We start from the raw sequence: 18,745 nt of genomic DNA, 5'->3' as shown, positions 1-18,745 counted from the left end.
ATTTCTATTTCCCCTTATCGCACTTCTCCTATACTCCCACACAGTTTGTTATTCCTTCCATTCCAAGCAACGTAACAATATAAAAATAATCTGGTTTAACAAGCAGAGTCTGCTTTCTTACTTCCCTCCCATGGTGTTTTCTCATCGTTAGGAATGCTTTCCATCTTCAGAATTTCACATGTAGCATTTCTTTGTACAATAACACTTTGCCTGATAAATCCTTCCCTCCCTCCGCTGCAAAGGTATCGCCAGCCTTTTCCAAAGGGAAACCCACTGTGGAACAGAAGCCCCCGAGTATGGAAAGGAAGATTTAAAACCTCAAATTCCAAGATACCCAACACAATAAAGCCAAAACTGGGGATGGGAAGAAGAGGATCAGATAAATAAGGGTTCTCTACTAGCACTTCTTAATTTCACGTGCGTTATTTATCTGGGACAGAATAAGTTAATTGCATGATCTGTGCTCTTCAGTATCTATTTACCATCTGTATCAGACAACTAGAAATAGCCAATTTTGTAACAGATTTCCAAGAACAGCTGAAAGAAGAACGAACAGTGGAAGGTAATAATGAAATTATTTTCTTTCTGGGAAATAGAAGAAAATAGTTCACTTTCAGACCAGACATATATTTGTAACAGAAAACCAAAACTATAGACTATGTTACGAAAACTAAGGTATATTTCCAGAAAGCAATTCTCTACTGGGCTAACACAGAATTGCCAACCTAAACAATCAAGATTATGAGTCAGAGATCAAAACACTGTTAAGAAAAACTAAACATTCCTTGATTTATAAGGCACAATAAGCATTGGGCTCTTTTTGCATATGTTTCAACTGGAGCCACCAGGGATTGCAAATGACTTTCATACAACAAAAATCTACTCTATAGATGGATTTTCTTATAATCGTTTCTCTCTAAAATTAAAGTGTCAAGAAAGTAGAAGGTATCGGACGACTTTCAGGAACACAGGCAAAACAAATGAAGGATATAACACTGGAAGCCTCATAAAAAAAACCTCAAAACCATGATGCTCTAGAACCCCTATTTTCCTTCATGTAAGAGTGCAAATACAAGTGTTATTCTAGCTCTGACACACTACAGACTTCTACAGTTTTAAAACTCTTAATTAAGTACATTAGAATTAATTAGAATTAAAAAGCATCAGCATTCTCTGATGCACAAATAGCAACTAGACAAATAGCATCAAACCTGTTTAAAAAATAATCAATTCTTTTAGTTTTTTAAGGAAACATAACAAAGCAAACGTAAAGCCCTCATAAACTTAATCTGTACCAAAGACTCCAGACCGATATTTTTTTAGAGTAACCAATAGCTCAATTCATCTGTTACTTGGTCAAACCACAGAGTTCAGTGTATTCCTAGAAAATAACATTCACATATAAACGTCCCTTACCACCAGGCCCCATATGAGCTTATTTTACTTACTTGAAGTAAAGAAGACTCAAGCTTTTCCAGTAGGAAAAAAAAAAAAAAAAAAAGTAACACAACTATCCTCAGCAGAGCACTCAAAATAAAGCAGTTTGGATACTGCAACCAAAATCCTGAAGTAGTACCTACCGAGCACCTGCCAAAGGAGCCATTTAGCCATTTCCAAGCCTTATTTACTGCAGCTGTGGGCTGGAGTGTTAATTAGCCAAAAACGCTCAACAACTGGCAGGGCTTCTCCATGGGACATAAACTGCTTCCATGGTTATCGCTAGAAATTTCCTTCTCAAGCTGCTGTCTTTATTTTGAGCAAGTGCTAATTCTGCTTGCTCGTTGTAAACAGATGGTATTTTCCTTATGTAGCTGCTTATTTTAACTGCATTTTACCTGCAACATTCAGAACTATCTTTTTTTAATAACTGTTAACAGTTGCTGCTCAATAACTGAAAACCAGTCTGAGCCCGTACACCAGAAGATGTGGGGGAAAAGCAGAGATGAAGCGTGACTAGAGCAGGTGAATCACAGACCAGGTCTAAATCAAGTGTAAAAAAAACCCAAAAAGGTTTACTGCAGTTAAGAAAATACATTTTGCATATTTTCAAAGCAACACTGATGAAGAGATAACGTACATCTGTTGTGTTTTCTACAGTACAGCAAAACCCTTATCCAGCAACGGCCCTCAATTTATTGTCTAACTGGAGGTGAGGATCCAGTTCAGCAAGTCACCAAAGACTCGCTGCTGCCCTCACCAGTTACCAAGTAATAATGGAGGAACCAGCTGCATCTTCCCAGCTGCAGAGAGACTTTTCCCCCTTTCTGTAGTAAGTCAGCTTCTTCCCCCATTCCTTTTGTGCAGAATGGCCTTTTCAAAGGTTACAACACTTACATTTGAGAATGTGTTAATTGGTAATTCATAGGTAAATTTACTTGAGAGCACTCATTAAAATTTAAAAAGAGAACACAGAATCTCATGAATTTACAATTTCAGGCCAAGCCTTTGTTCTTCAAAATCCTCTGAAATAATACTATCCCTTGTGTAAACTCCTCAAGTAGTTAGAACTCATTGAATTCTTCTACAGAGAGAACACTGAAAGCTTCAGGCTTGTTGGTAATAAATAGTGATTTTACCTTCTACCTGTCTCGGCTTAGACTTAAATGACGTTAACAATTCCACAGAAATCCTCCTGGCTAACAAATCCTGCCTACTTTTTTCTACTCTGCTAGTTAGTCTAATGAAAGACATTACCTATCCTTACAGAACTTGCCTCACTGATAGCCTTAGACTGTCAATTAAAGCTGAATTTCTACTTTAAAAAGATCACACTTCATTTTTTTTCCAGAAAGGTAAGTTTGCTTAGCGTAGGAAATGAGCCCAGATTAGCTTTACTGTTATTTGCAATGACAGATGAGGTACTAATTCTCAAAATGATTACTAACTGCCGAGAAAGAAGGGGTCATGTCTATCATGACTGATAGCGACTGTTAAGCAAGACCTTTTAAAAACCAATATCGACCACAAGATTTTCTACAACAGCCTGCTTCTGACACACATGTTCAGATATGAGAAGCATAAGAAACATCGAGAATCCATTAAAAAAAACATCCTTTCTAGTTTCAAAAGCTGCCTTTTGTAGTAGATATCATTGGAGAGAGAAGGAATTTGGAGTGAAACCTCTGTGCACATATATGATTCCCAAGATGAACAGAAAAGCGATCTGCTGCTGCTGCTGCTGCTGTACAGACAGCTTTGGCTGATTGTGCTCCTTCAGAAGTCAGTCAAAGCAACAGCTACAACCCAGTCAATCTCACCTTTATCCTTGGGAAGGGGATGGAACAAATAATCCTGGAAACCATTTGCAACCAGATTAAGGACAAAAAGGTGATTTATGGTAGTCAGCATTGATTTATGAAAGCGAAATGATGCCTGACTAACCTGACAGCCTTCAATGATGAAATCACTACCATGATGGATGAGGGAAGAGCAGTTGATATTGTTTATCTCCACTTCAGCCGGGCTTTCAACACTCGCTCCCGTAACATTCTCATTGGCAAATTGATAAATTATAGCCTAGATAAGTGGTCAGGGAGGTAGACTGAAAGCTGCCTGAGCTGCTGGGCTTAAAGGGTTGTGATCAGCATCATAAAGTTGAGCTGGAGGCCAGTCAGCAAATTTGCAGGTGAGAAAAAAATGGGAGGAGCGATTGATCCAGCAGGTGCTGCCATTCAGAGGGTCCTCGACAGGATGAAGAAATGGTCAAACAGGAATCTCATGAAGTTCAACAAAGCTAGGAGGCAAGCCCTGTATCTAGGGAGGAATAACCCCATGCATCGCTACGTACTGGGGGCTGACCAGTTGGAAAACATTTCGCATAAAAAGATGTGAGGGTCCTGGTGCACAAGTTGAACATGAGCTAGAGGTACATCCTTGTGGCAAAGGCGGCAGAGCATCCTGGCCTGCATTAGCAAAAACATTGCCAGCAGGTGGCAGAAGATTATGGAACTACAAAAATTATGGATTTTATGTTTGATCCTTTTGTCCTATGAATAACACAATAAAATGACTGTGATGACAAAAGGTGGAAAAAACTGTCAGAATAAGAAAGACTAGCATCTGAAAAATGCATTAAATTCCTGGATGATAACTTGGTACAAAATCAGATTTTCCCAATCACTAGCCGCAAAGTCTTACCAGTGAGGGTTGGTAGAAGAAATCATATTATACCATCTGGAATCAGATCAAATAAGGGAATAGATGAATATTTGCTTCATCACATGACGTTATTGAAGGCAAGGGCAGTACTGAAACTTACTGAAGCCTATTTTCTCACCACTGTTCTCATTTCAGGTCTTCCTGTTAATTAAAATTTGACAGTGCCCGCATTTTATTTCTTATGCAGGGATTAAACAACTAGAACGTTCCTAGAGTCATTAGGTATTACCAAAATAGCTGCAAATAATGATGCTGTTCTTCAGCATTTAACACCTATTAATTTATAGCATCCAGCTATAAAGTTACAGTGAGATAAACTTCCCTAGTCACCCAGATATCTAGTTCTGATATAACACCAGGTCTGGCTAGTCTTATATGATTACCTACCAGTGTAAAATAATTCTTTGAAGGCACTTGCAATAATGTCAGTTATCTGGTCACACATCATGTTTCCACTACTGTATCATGTATGTGTGGAAGCCTGCTGCAGTCCCATGTGCCAGAGTACCACGTATTTGGATGAACTTCATGTCAAAATTACACTTATTACTACAGCCATTCACTGGCTGTTAAGATTAATTTGTCTCATGAGGCACTTGATAGAGCAAATCACATGTATAGATGGCAACGGATGTGTGTCATGCTTCCTGGCACGTGTGTATCGAGGTAATGTTTGTGTCCTTAACTCTCTCTTATTAGCCAGTAATACAGTATTGACAACATTATCAACAGTCAACCACTCACAGTCAATAGAAAGAACAGCCACACAGACATTTATAGTTAAATATTGTATTTTTCATAATCCTTAACAGTCAGGAAACTGTTAGGAAACCAAATAAAGTAGTATCTTCTGCCGCTGCTATAAAGTGGGTGCCCCAAAGTGTATCAGTCGGTGCTGAGAGTAGTGTTTATAAACAATGGCAAACAATGATGAAAAGAATTGAAGATGAAGGATAGGGGATAATGCAAGGGCAAACCCCAAGTCTTAAAAATGCCTTCCACCTTTTCTGGAATCATTCACAACATTAGGACAACAGTATTTATTGCGGTACTGACACACACCAGTCTAGCAACAGTTTCCCAGCTGATGCAGGATCTCATTCCACGAGGTTCAAACCAGCCCTCACAAGGGCTACTACTGCATAACAGTCTATACAGGCTGTGTGTGCAAATTCTGCTTCCCCCTGGTTGTGCTTACTCAGGGCTTTATTTTCCCGAGGAATACCAACATTTGTAGGATTAGGCAGCTTCGCTGTATCACGGTAACCCACTGACTCCCTCTTGAGGCTGGTTGTATGGAAACAGCGCAACAACACTGTACTTAAACCGCTCCAGGATGTTTATCAAACGTGTAGTGACTAAATTCACTGCAAAACGAAGAATGCTCAGGGGAAGGGCGAACAGCAGCCTTCCCACTGCTGTGCGAACAACTGCCGATTGACACACCTCTGTTCGAACACTGATGAGGCACCGCACACGCGGCACAGTTTCAAGCAGATCCCGTCCTACGGAATGGCGCTATCACCACAAGGTGTCTTGCCTCACAGAGCGATCAACAAACACGCAACGCCTTGCGTACGTAACTGCTGAGAATAGTTGCAGGATTGCCCAGCATAACATCTGACCTGCCGGGTGGTGAAACCACTGACTTTCTATTTATAAAACTAGAAATAGAGATGTGCTTTCTTTCTTTATCGCTGGCATGAAGCCTCTGGAAGAGGGAGCACCCCTTTCTGTTCACAATATATTGGCGAGACAGACACAGCACAGTGCTCTGTTGCAGACACCTGCATCACAAAGACAAAACCTGCAATTTCGCACGAGGCGGAGGTTTAAACTTACTCATTTGTAGATCATGTTCTCAGAGCAGCACCTGATGAGGTGGCCCGTCACGACATGGTGCCATGCCTGCCGACCTAGGCACCTCTCTGTGCAGTGACATGGTCCTGAGCAAGTGCAACTGCAAGAAAAAGGAAAGAAAAAGCAAGTGAGACAGGGACGGGAAAACAAAGTGAGGATAAGAATCAAGCTGAGGCATATTATGAAAAGTGCAATCATAGAATGATAGAATTGTCTAGGTTGGAAGGGACCTTTCAGATCATCTAGTCCAACCATCAACCTAACTCTGATAAAAAAAACCCCATCACTAAACCATGTCACTAAGCAATATGTCAACCGGTCTTTTGAATACCTTCAGGGATGGTGCCTCAACCACTTCCCTGGGCAGCCCATTCCAAGGCTTAATAACCTTGTCAGTGTAAAAATTTTTCCTAATATCCAATCTGAACCTCCCCTGGTGCAACTTGAGGCCATTTCCTCTTGTCCTATCGCCTGTGACTTGGGAGAAGAGACCAACCCCCCCTGGCTACACCCTCCTTTCGGGGAGTTGTAGAGAGCGAGAAGGTCTCCCCTCAGCCTCCTTTTCTCCAGGCTGAACACCCCCAGCTCCCTCAGCCTCTCCTCATCAGACTTGTTCTCCAGCCCCCTCACCAGCTTCGTTGCCCTTCTCTGGACCCGCTCCAGCCCCTCAATGTCTTTTTTTGTGGTAAGGGGCCCAAAAATGGACACAGTACTCGAGATGGGGCCTCACCAGTGCTGAGGGGAATGTGGCAGTGGAACCTTGTTGCTGTATTTTTCTAACCTGTCCTCAGTGAGGAGCGAATCAAAACCTTTGTGAAGCTTCAGGTGCCTCACTTTGAATCGGAACACGCCTTTGAGCTGATCAGCAGTGCACACTCCTATCTGCTGTGGAGCAGGTACACTCTACGCTGTCCCCTCTCAATGAATTGTTTCTACCACAGTGTCCCACCAGGCCTCCTGTGCTCACTGCTGGCTAACTCTTGGGCGTGCAGCTACTGTAAAAGGAGTAACCCAACATCCCCTAATGCCGTGTGAACACATCTCTGACCATATACACAGTATTCCAGCCAGAATCGGAAACCCTAGGCTGGAGGTTAACGAGGCAAGGCACGCTTGTGTTAAGTTGTCCTGTTTCTGTCCCTTTTTTGAGACTGCCCTACTCCAAAAGGTCAATAGCGCCTACCCTGTCTTACATTGTACACTCTGTAATGCCTGGAGTGTTCTCCTTCCCATCCTTGCTAGGGTACCACGTGTGGCCCTAGGGTGACAGGCCCATGGGAAGATGTCTTCTGCAAGTAGGAATCTGGGAAAGGAGTTGGATAGGAAATGCACACGAAAGCATCAATAGGAAAAGACAGGAGGTGTGACGACTAGCTCTTCACCCAGGTGACGTCACATAATTTATATAAACTGCAGTCCAGTATGTTGATGATGTTTCCATAGGAAGTACAGGTGGGATGGGCTTTGTACATAGGGAGCACTACTTCTCCAAGTAGTTCCAAGGAGGCATGGAAATACATGGATGCTTGTCAGAGACGCTTCTTGCCAGGAGATCCATGCATCCTACTGTGTTTAATGCAGTCACGTGCTTTCCTTCACATATATTCTACTTTCTTTTCTGAAATTTAAAATGGCCCTGCTCACCACTATTGATGGAATTCAGGAATGTCAAGGTGCCCCAAGACCTGCTAACAGTGTGTTAGGCTGATGGTGCTGGGAGTGACACCTCCAGTCTAGGCCATTTCCAGGTACAGCAGAACTATGGCCAAGTCTTCTCACGAACCCAAGCCAAAACGCTATAAACCCTCAATGGTTTTGTGTTCACAGACTTACTGGCTTGTTTTTCAGGTTATCCTGAACAGTGACACGGTTGCTTGGCGACCCTCCAGAAAGCCATACTGCTTAGGCTAGGTGTGGTATGCTCTAGCATGGAATAAGGCATGGTATGAAGCATAAAAGAGCATGATGCCTTCTGGGATGGCACTGGAGGACAGTCGGGCAGAGGAAGCCAATCTTTGTGCAGTGCCCTCCACACTGTTTTTACAATTCTCTTTTAGCTATTCTTTCAGACACCCTAGGTCTTCATCAGCAAGGGACTTAGTACATTGTTGTGGTTTCGGCCGAATTTACCAAAACCAGACCGACAGATGGCCCTTCCCCCCCCACAAAAGAGGAGAAAGGAGGAGAAAGAGATAAGGAGATTCAGAAGTTTAGAATGAACTAAACTAATGAAGAATTAATATTAAAATAAAAATAAAGAAGAAGATAATGAAATAGGTACAATATATACAAAATCGTATCAAGCTCCCAGGATGACAGTCACGTCACCGGCAGGCACTGGGGAAGTCCCAGACTGGACTCGGTGATGAATGGGAACTGGATTCCACTTCTGGAGTCAGGAACACACGGATCGGGATCAAAGGCAGATGAACAGACAGAGTCCTCTCTGGACGTCGGCCATCGCAGGAAGGGGGTTGACCCTTTGATCCCTCAGCTTTTATACTGAGCATGGGGCAGATGGGATGGAATACCCCAGTTGGTCAGGTTTGGGTCACCTCTCCTGTCCCCTCCTCCCCACAGATGTGGCCCCTCTATGTTTTTTCCGTTTCCAATCCTCTAAGGGGGCAAATAACGAAATTGGCTGCCCTTGGTTGTTACAGCAATAAGTATAAGCAAGGGCCTCCCTGCTCACCATCCCTTGGCACGGAGCACAAACATTGGGCTTATCATTCTGAGAACGAGCAGTTTTCTCCACAATATGCCGTTAATTTCAGAGAGTTAGAGGAGGCCTAGCTAGGATGTAAAGTTACAGAACAGAAAATTGGTTCAGTTTTACTTGAAACCGGGACATACATTCAATCCAGAGACACCTCAGGAGTAAATGAAATATACAACTGAAACCGTGGAAGACCAGGCCAAGGAGTGAGAGAGCAACACAAAGGGACAGTGCAGATGTATCCAGGAAATCCTCAGCACCACAAAGGACCTAGCAGCTGGCACACATGGCTCATTTTACGTCCTGTCTAAATCTAGCATTTGAACTTGATTCTTCCCATATTCCACGAAACTCTTCTAGCCACCAACCATTTGCTGTTCTGGTTTGGTAGCGAATCAGTAACACATTGAGCTGGCACAACAGCAAAGGGCAAGCAAGAGAGACAGGCAGACAGACAGACTGCTGCAGTAGTGTCACCCTAGTACTCATCTGGAAAGTTGGAGAGAAAAGTTCAAACACGTTTGTGGGGAAAAGTACAATGAATCAGCACTTCCAGCAACAAAATAATTACCAAAAGAACACCAAACATGTTAGAATAAGGGAAAAAACCACACAACAAAACATCTTTATTTGCAGAATTTTCTCTTCACCAAGAACTTCCTATCTTTTTACTTCGAGATCTCTCATTTTCTTTTCTCTGATTTCTCTGATAAACTCAAGAGATTTTAGACATTTCCAGTGTGAACTAGAAAACTTTGCCTAACTGCACATAAGCCTAGAATAGAATCTTACAAATTTTTCAGTTTGAAGTATATTTCATATTATATATATTCATCTTAATAAACATAACACTGTCCACCTTCTTATATACCTTATTCCAGTTATGACACAGGGTTGCTTGTTATCATATAACCCAGGAATATTTTTCCTACAAGCAGACCGCTGACACAGGCCAATTTGTTATTGCCACTTGGGATGAAATGTATGCTGTAAGCAATGGGTAGATAATTACCAACTCCTTTTTTTTTTCCACCTGCGTCATTGGGAAGGCATACCTGTGACACATCATCTGTAATGGAAGTATCACAGTGCTATATAATGCTCTATGCATAGCACATCTTAACATGGTCCTGAAAAAAATATAGGAATAGTCTGTATGACTCAGTAAAAGTGGGGCTGGAGCCAGGATTATGAAGTAGGGGATCCATCATCGCTCAAGAAAATGCTGACTCAGAGATCTATCAGAGGTGACAAAAGAATTAAATTAAATGAAGAAGGGTGGGTGGATGTCGTAGGATAAGTCATTAGAACTGGATCACAACAAACTCCTCCTCGTTCAAATGCATTAAAATAAAGGGGGATAGACCAAGCTCTATCTCCAATCCATAGGAAAATACTTGGCAGTTAACTTTCAAGTACAGCGGAGCCTTTTGTGAATAGGATATATTGGTTACAATCCCTATAACAAGTAAGCAGGAAAATGAGGAAAAACATCAATACAGAAGAAGATGGTGAAAAGCCTGTAGAATCTGCCATGCAGGCAGAAAATTAAGGTATCTCAACCTTCTGTATCTCGAAACCTCCTTTTGGATTTCAGGAAAATCTATGAATAACAATACCAAACAGAAGAGGTATTAGCACACTGTAAAAACAAAGAAAGAAACACTCTACCATACTAACACCACAAGAAAAGAGAAAGAAAAGTTAACCTCCTCAGCCAAATAATATGATAACCAGAGGGCTATTGAAAAATAGCTGTTTTCACTGTTGGTGAATTGAACGTAATTGGTGGTCAAAACTTGGCCTAACTCACGTGGTTGCTATCACGTAGTACTCTTTCTTGCAGCTGTAAAAATTTATCAAACGTTTTTAGACTAGAAGTATAGAAAAAAACGAAGGCATCACACTCGGTGAAAAAATGTGTATTCCTCTTAAATTTGTTTAGAAGCTCACGTTATGGATCATGACCCAACTGTGCTGCCCAAACCCAAACCAAACAGTGCTCTTAACCCAATAGAAATAGGAAATGCACATGAACAAAGCCGGACAGGAATGCTGATGGATCACTGTTGATCTTTTTAGAAGGTTTTAGTGGGTTTATAAGTTTGATGGCTTGTAAGTTATGGTATGTATTTCATTTTTATGGTAAGTTTCTTGGCAATGTAAACAGCTTGTAAGCCTCTTGTAAATACCTTGTAAATGGCCAGGCAGGGTGCAGGGGAGAATTAGTAGCTATAAAGAAAGGTGTCAGTATAATTAACCTGGTAATTTAGTATCAGCCTCCAGGAAAAAAAAAAAACAACAAACTAATAATTTGTTACAGTTTCCAGATAAGTTTCACCACTTTTTGGTTGTCATGAAACAGCCAAGTTCTGATACGTCAAAATAAGTATTTCTTCTAGCAACAATAAAGTAGGAGCACATTTTAAAAACCTAGCTCTCCATACATGTAAAAAACAGAGAATTTTCGGGCTGTCTAAAACCGATCCCAAAGTCTAACTAAATGCTGTTAAGGCTAATGTAGTCATGGAATTATTTTGCTTTTTATTAGATGCTTCCATACTTTCAACTTGAGGCAATGAATTTTCTATTAACTGAAAACCTGAGAAAAATGAGGTCAAATGTACAGAAGAGAACCTTGGCTTTAAGAATAGCCATACCTAAACACACAGAAAAAAAATCTGCCTTGTTTATTTTCCATGCATCTACCTGTGGTCAAAACAGTCAAGGGCTTGTCCAGGCCTTTTATTCTACTTCACCAGAAATCAGAAGTAGCCCCTGGCAATTGTGTAAGTCTTAAACAAAATAACGGCCATCTCTGCAACATATAACGACATATAACTAGTCAGTGTGAAAAACTGCTTTTATCAGAATGACTGAAACAGCAACTCAAACGCTGCCGTTACACAAGCCAGCTGGGGCAAAGGGCATCAGCAAGCTGCTGGCCATATGGCAGGCCCTGTGGTGGACCAATTATTCCAGGCTAGAAGAGCTCTTTTATATTTACCTAATATGCTACTAACCGTGCTGTATTTCATTCTGACTGTGCCCCTGGCTTCTTTGAATCTCATAAGACCCCGGAATTTTTTGTAGTCTTTCTTATTGTCAAAATTAAGATATGTAAGCAGATGGTATACAGACTTTTTGCCAGTATTCCATCCTTACACGCCTCCTATTATGATGTAAAATATACTGAGAATGACAGCTACTTAAAGTGGAAAAAAGGGCAAAAATAGTCACACCAAAATAAAAACAGATTTTCAAAGGTACTGAGAACCTACAACTCCTATCAATTCAAACAACACTAATTAGTGTGCTAGTTACCTAGGATTAATTATTCCCTTGGTTCTATTTGTAACCATCTCAAGGGACAAACCTTGTGTCTTATGTCTATTGCTGTTATCCTTCTTGAACAGGGCAACTAAAGAGACAGCCCCATTTCTTCTTCTACAGTAAAGCAGATTTTTTAAAACTGCATTTATTTCACGGTTCATTGAAATTATCTTTAAAAATCTGAGTTATGTTCAGCATCTATGAATCAGTTTAAAGACAATGAAAATGAATCAGTGACAAGCCAGCTTCCATTAAACATTTTAAAGTGTATTTGTATTTTCAGGACCAAAAAAAAAAGTGAAAGAGAAAACATATTAAACTACATGTAGATTATAAACATGTTAAACTTGGAAAATATTATTATCTTAATGGGATCCTGGCAGGCAATCTCTGCACTGGGAATTTGCAACAATTACCTCCAGGTAACCTGTTCCCAGATTCCATGGGAAACTGACCCATCAAGTCAGCACACTAGGTTATTATATATGGAAAATGCTTACTGATACTCTAGCATACAAATATCACGTGCACTTATTACGATTGTCACATGCATTGTAATAGCCTTTGATGTATCTCTGCTTGCAGAGCGTCACGTCTTTCACAACTTAACTAAATAGAAAAAGATCAATAGAGCCTTTCTTTAAATACCTAAACATTACTTAGATCCCTAACTTAAATGCCTCAGGTTAAACAGTTTTGATGTAGTGACTAGATCGTGTACGGAGAATTTCTAGCTACTTGCCTCTTGGGTTCAAAAATAATGACATTGTCTCTTTTTGTACTTTACAAATGCAACATACCTCCTTCTTTGTCCTTTCTTGTTTCCCCGCATCCACATTTGCTGTGGTTACAGCAAACCCATCAAGTTTGTTGCCGTTCCACTGGCTGGTTTGCTTGGGTTTGTCCCTCATAAGCTTCCTACGATCGCATTACTGTCTCTTCCAGTCATAACCTTCATACTATATTCATAGGAAGATTCAGAAATCACCACTGTAAAGAACAATGTGTGATCAGATGACAAATTTTAACGTTGTTTTAGTATCGAAACTAACTGAAAGCTGAGGTATGAATTTCCTGCCTAAATTTGTCATTACTGGTGTTATTGACCTCACAACCTAAATGTCAGGCTTATATGCAATGTCTTATTCACTTCACAGTCTGTAGACCTCTAACAAAGCGTACGTCAGGTACATCTTCTCACCTGCAGCATGGAATTCTACGTTTTAATCTGAAATATTACACTGATACTTTTCAGCACAGCATCAAACTGCGCTTTCTTCTGCTTATGTATCATGGAACACATATAATGGGCCAACAAATTCTGTTCATACGTCCAAGTAGCAGCTTCAGTTTAGTTCATTTAGTTCATTTCATTGCCATATGAATAATCTCTGTATATCAGTCTGGAGCCATACTGATGCATTTAGCTACAGACATATATCCATGATTTTTAAAAGCATATATCTAATTTTTTCTGGCAAGGAAATAATAGACTGACTTTCCAGTCCTGCTGGGCAGCCAACATTTTTAATTGCCTTTAAGTTTCTGAAAATCCAATTGCTTTGAAAAACCAGTTCATTTAGGATTCTCTTCTTTCTACAGAATCAGAACATATAAAATTACCTCTATTGTATCAAGCTATCTCTTGGATCAAGCATCTATATTTATACATGCAAACATCCAAACAATTAAGCACTTGACTAATTTAAAGCACATGTGACTAAGTCATACTGGATGGATGACCCATTTAAAAGCTTAAGAGCTTCTGATTCTAACAACAGAAAAAAAAAATATTGCTGCGTCTAGCTTTAAATCTTTTCTTATGCAGAACGAAGCATCAGTGGGCAAAATCATGTTTCAAAATATAGGCTTTATTAACTGCTATTAGGCAAATGCTTCAGGCAACACTGCTAATAATACAGGGAATGAATGCAGAACAACATTCATAAGCTTACTTATTGGTGCTCTAACATGAAAGAAAATAAAATAAAAGCAAATGCATTAACAAAAGAAAATTGTATTTATATGATGTGAAATAATTCTAATAATGTAGTTTCTAGGAATAAAAATACAAAGCTGAGATATCCAGGATGCTAAATACATGTTTGAATGCCTTATCACCTGAAGAGTGCTGCATTTCTTATTCTATTCTTCTTCTTCTTTCAGTTATCTCAAGAAGTATATTGCAGCTGTCTTTCCAGCATGAAATATGAAACACGAGTTTTGATGATGATCAGTAGTACTGTTTATACAATGTAATAAATTGCTGCAAAATATGAATAGATGAATGAAATTCTCTTTTTGGTAAAAATACTGCAAAATTTATTCTACTGTAGGACTGGTGTATCCATTGCCATTTACTAACCACATACATTATTAAAGTTTGAAGATATCTGCTCCAGTAGTCTGAAGCCTTCAGTAGACTTAAGCCTTTATTGTCTATGGAGAATGAAAGAAGAAGAGAAAAACATACCGTTTGAAACTTATAAACTATTATTTTTCTAACACTTTTCTATCTCTGGGGTTAGTCTTTTTCTCTAGTTGTTTAAATTAAGACCTTGTCCTCATATGACAGAAGATTACAAACACAAAAAAGAGGTTTCCTATCTGCCTTTTCCTGGTTTTCTCTTACATGTGTTTTCTTAGAAGTCCATGTTTGCTCTCTGCTCTGCATCTCAGTATCTCACTCTGTCAACTGACAGCCCAATGTACGTGTGCTATTTCCCATAAAAGCCAGTTTTTACTTCCTGCCTGCTTACCTTTTCCACTAGTATCGTTCTCTCAATCCTCCTTTAAAGTCCACATCTTTTGAAGATGTTCTATTTCACAGTGTTTTCAGTGTTTTCCATTCGATCTGATGGCTGACAATACAAGATTAAAAAGACTACATGTAACACAAGTTACTGAATGATAAATATTATCATGATAGCTTAACCAGTAAAATGTTTTCAGAAATAACTTACAGACTATATACAGAGATCCCCAGTTTATTATTACCTATCTCATATTCCATCTCTTCTTCTCACCATATATTATGTCTAACATATCAGCACCTGTCACCCAGATGTTGACTGACCTTTAATAGCATGGACCTCATGTTTACCTGATTGCAAGTTTGACATATAAAATTGCTTTGGGTGTGTATTGCCACTTTGGAATCAAAACAATATGTTCCATCTACTGTATTACAATGGACATTAATCTGTTGTTTCTAATAATATTTCTTTGCTTTTCTAAAATATAATAGCAACCTTTTTCTTGTACTGTACTTGCCATGCCTACCCCTCAGTCCTCTGTCATGCAAGTGAACAGTTAAGTAGTAGTATATATTCCTCTTTAAATGCTTTTTCTGTGCCCTGATGCTTATATCAGACACAACAGCAAAAGGATTAGTGGAAAAGTCATTTGTAGAGGTTCCTAAGGTACTGTAAATATCCCAAGGTTGGATATTTATGACAAGACCAATTATTATTTCAAGTCTCGAGAATAGTTTCATTATATTACTTCATAGTTGCAGCAGATAAATTTGTTTCGTGACTGAAAATATATTCAGTAATATAAATTATACTTTTATTACACGTCTGAAACAGAGTCTTTATTTTTTTCTTTCTGACCTTATTCCCTGTGGCACACGTAGAAAATGTATCCAAGCCTCATCTCTTGGTACATAATCTGGAAACTCTGGAAGATATAAGTTTGAATATCTTTAGCAGAAGGGGAAAAAAATTAAGTTTCCCAATCCTGTGATAAGCGTTCTCACCAATAATCAGTTTAATTAACATTATCAACCTTTTACTCGACTAATTCTAAATCATTGATCTATGCGTAAACTTTATATACAGCACGACTGTGTGTGTGCGTTTGAGTGAAACTGACCTTGCAGTTTGTGTTTAAACTTACTTTAAATACAGAAAACAAAATACAAATGCTAAGTATCATGTCTTTTAATCTCACAAAATCTTAATTAAGGGTGAAGTGTGGTTTGGATTATGCCTCGGAAAGACACGCAGCAACATAGAACCAGTCTCCCCAGCTAAATAAAGATGATTAATTTGGAATTGTTTGAAGTTTGTTTACTTAATGCATACATAACAGGAGGCTTACCCAGGCAAATAAGACGCCGCAGGAATCAAATATCAAAACAGAAGGGGGAAAAAGGGAAATAAATAAAGATACCCACAGCAAGGTACCTGTGGAATTTAAACGAGCATTCACTGCTTTCTTCACTGAAAAGACAGAGGATTAAGGTGAGATGACAGAAAAATTTTGTATTTGTTTCACACTTAGCTTTGCATATGAGCTTTCTTATCACAGTTGCTTGGTTCCAGTAAAGCTAAAGTATAAGAATTTTTGAAAATACATGCCATTGATGTTGCCACCTGCTCTTTCTTTGATTTTTTTTTTGCTTTTTTTTCTTAGCCAATATTAAATGTCTTCTTGGGTTTTTTATGCACACATATATCCCTTCCTCTACCATTACTAGTTAAAATAAGAAGGGTATATAGGAAGTGAAAGAGAAGCAGTTTTTGCTAGTTACTCTTACTTTGAAACAGATTGGCGACAAGCAACTTTACCTACACACATTTGTTGACAGGAAGTGTTAAACTTTAAAGGAAAAGCAAACAATAACTCCTCATGAACATGCCTACATTTCCCTCATCTTGCTGGTTAAGCAAACTGAGATATCAATTATTTGATTTGAAAAAATGTGTATATACACTCCTAATATTAAGTCTAAAGGACTTCTCAATCAGTATTTTCTTATGAAAAGACCATTTTTTTTACAAAACTGTCACCTTAAAAAATAAAAGCTGTACAAAGAACACCATGTAAGTCTGAATGAGTACCTGAAAAGATCATTAAAAGTTCTCAGAAACGGTTGATGGCGAGGCCTACAAACTTAGTTTGCAGAATGGGAGCTAGCATCTTGAAGAAGATCTTGTGGGTTAAGACCTTGATGTGAAGCTTGGATACTGTTTTCTTTGGCTGATACTATAAAGAGTTTCTTGCTCTGTACAAAAAGTGCTTAGATCTTTGTGGATTTACTCTTGTTTACCTCTCACAATGATCTTCTGAGTGCAGTGGAAGTCTGGTACATGGATGTGGTCAGTGGTTGCACAGAGGATGAAGAAGTAGGTGTAGTCCAATGATGTATATTTAGTATAAAAATATTAGAAACATAGGTATCTACCTTTCTTGCTCTTCTTTATGATGTTGGTTATCATGTCAAGAAAGAAAAGACTATGAGACATGACCTGTCACCTGGAGACATGAAAGAAATGTCCCAAATAAGGCTGAAGCAGAGGAAAGGGGGTTTGCTGTTCTTATCACTGAGGAAATGGAGTACCATTAGTGGTATTCCCTACGTAGCACAGACCTGAATTGGGGAGTCTTAGCCCTCTAATACATAATAACACATACTAAACAAAGCAATTGTCCGACTGCAACAATGAGCTAGACTATTTTTCATATCTGTTAAGAGAAAAAAAAAAAAGTAGATATAATCTTGCAGACAAGTATTTCATTTCTTTCTGACAGGGCAAACAGCTGCTCTGCTTCATTATTGTAGTACGTATTCTGTAAAGAACCACACTGGGATTCTTATCAAGAATGAGGGGGGGAAATGAACCAACACACACACAAAACTTGCAAACCACATTTAGGTAATTTCTGTTTGTTTAGACAGGTCTCCTATCTGCTGTGATTACGCTCAATCATTGTCATTGGGGAAGAGCTAATAAGAGATAGGTATATATTTTAGTTTTCTAGCTTGTATAGGTAGTCTTACCCACTTGTCTGGGTTCAGGAGCCCCACACAGAAGTACATGCCATGAAGTGAACGTCCACTGAATAACTGGTAGATGGAGATATTCAGCTATCTTTGAAGAGCCCAATGTCACGTAACCTCAGAGTTTAAGATAGATTTTTACTGTTGCTGAAAGGTTTTGCCTCAGAAATAGGAAAAAATAACCCCCTTTTAACCACTTTTATCATCTGTAGCACGTTCTTTAGGCACAAAGCCAGGGGACCTCCCTCAGCGCCGACTGTTACCGTACAAGGGACGGGCCTGTGGGCTGTAGCACAGCAAATTCAGCACAAAAAGAAAATGCTTTTGCATAAAGGGACAACTGTATTTACCTCATCATTTATAAGTATAACTCTTATTAATTCAGAAGTGGTATTGGTTTTTTTTTAGGGTAACAAATTCAGGTCTGGCCTCCAGAGAAATAATGTTTACAAAGGGGACACGTGAACCATGACCAATGTTAATGTATCACCTGTGCCTCATCTGGGGTACAGATACAAGAATGAACATCTTACTATATACTTGGTCGCTTTGATTTGGTAATTTAAAACGCTTTATTTCCCCACTGAAACAAACCCTGCCTCTGAAACCCCCGAAAGTAATAGCAGTTTTCACAGTGCCCTTGTCCCGTCATTTCCTACGCCACTGAATAACTTCTCCCCAACCAGCAGCCTTTAGAAACGTCCGATGTCTCAAAACTGAAAACACACGCCAAAAATTAAGCTACTCACGCAGCTAATTAGTCAAACTTCAGTAACAAGGAACCCCCGCTGCCGCCGCCCCACAGGCTGAGGCGGCGGGTTGCCGCCGACACCCCTCCCTCCGCAGCGTTTGATTGACGCTCCCTTCAGCCATTCACAGCTCGCGCTGCC

The 18,745-nt window shown here is 39.5% G+C and overlaps 1 protein-coding gene across 1 annotated transcript in view; it reads left to right on the top strand.

Moving 5' to 3' along the window:
* Nucleotides 1-5,670: 5,670 nt before the first annotated feature.
* The window catches only part of CAT (catalase), a 32,510-nt gene continuing 19,435 nt past the window's right edge, over nucleotides 5,671-18,745 (top strand). The window contains exon 1 of the mRNA XM_074148703.1: nucleotides 5,671-5,733. Coding sequence (XP_074004804.1) covers nucleotides 5,671-5,733 — 63 coding nt within the window. The remainder of the gene's footprint in view (nucleotides 5,734-18,745) is intronic.

This window comes from Numenius arquata, chromosome 6 (genome assembly GCF_964106895.1).
Source record: "Numenius arquata chromosome 6, bNumArq3.hap1.1, whole genome shotgun sequence".
Lineage (NCBI taxonomy): Eukaryota > Metazoa > Chordata > Aves > Charadriiformes > Scolopacidae > Numenius > Numenius arquata.
The sequence above is the reverse complement of the archived record's forward strand: the minus strand, read 5'-3'. Positions and strand labels throughout refer to the sequence as shown.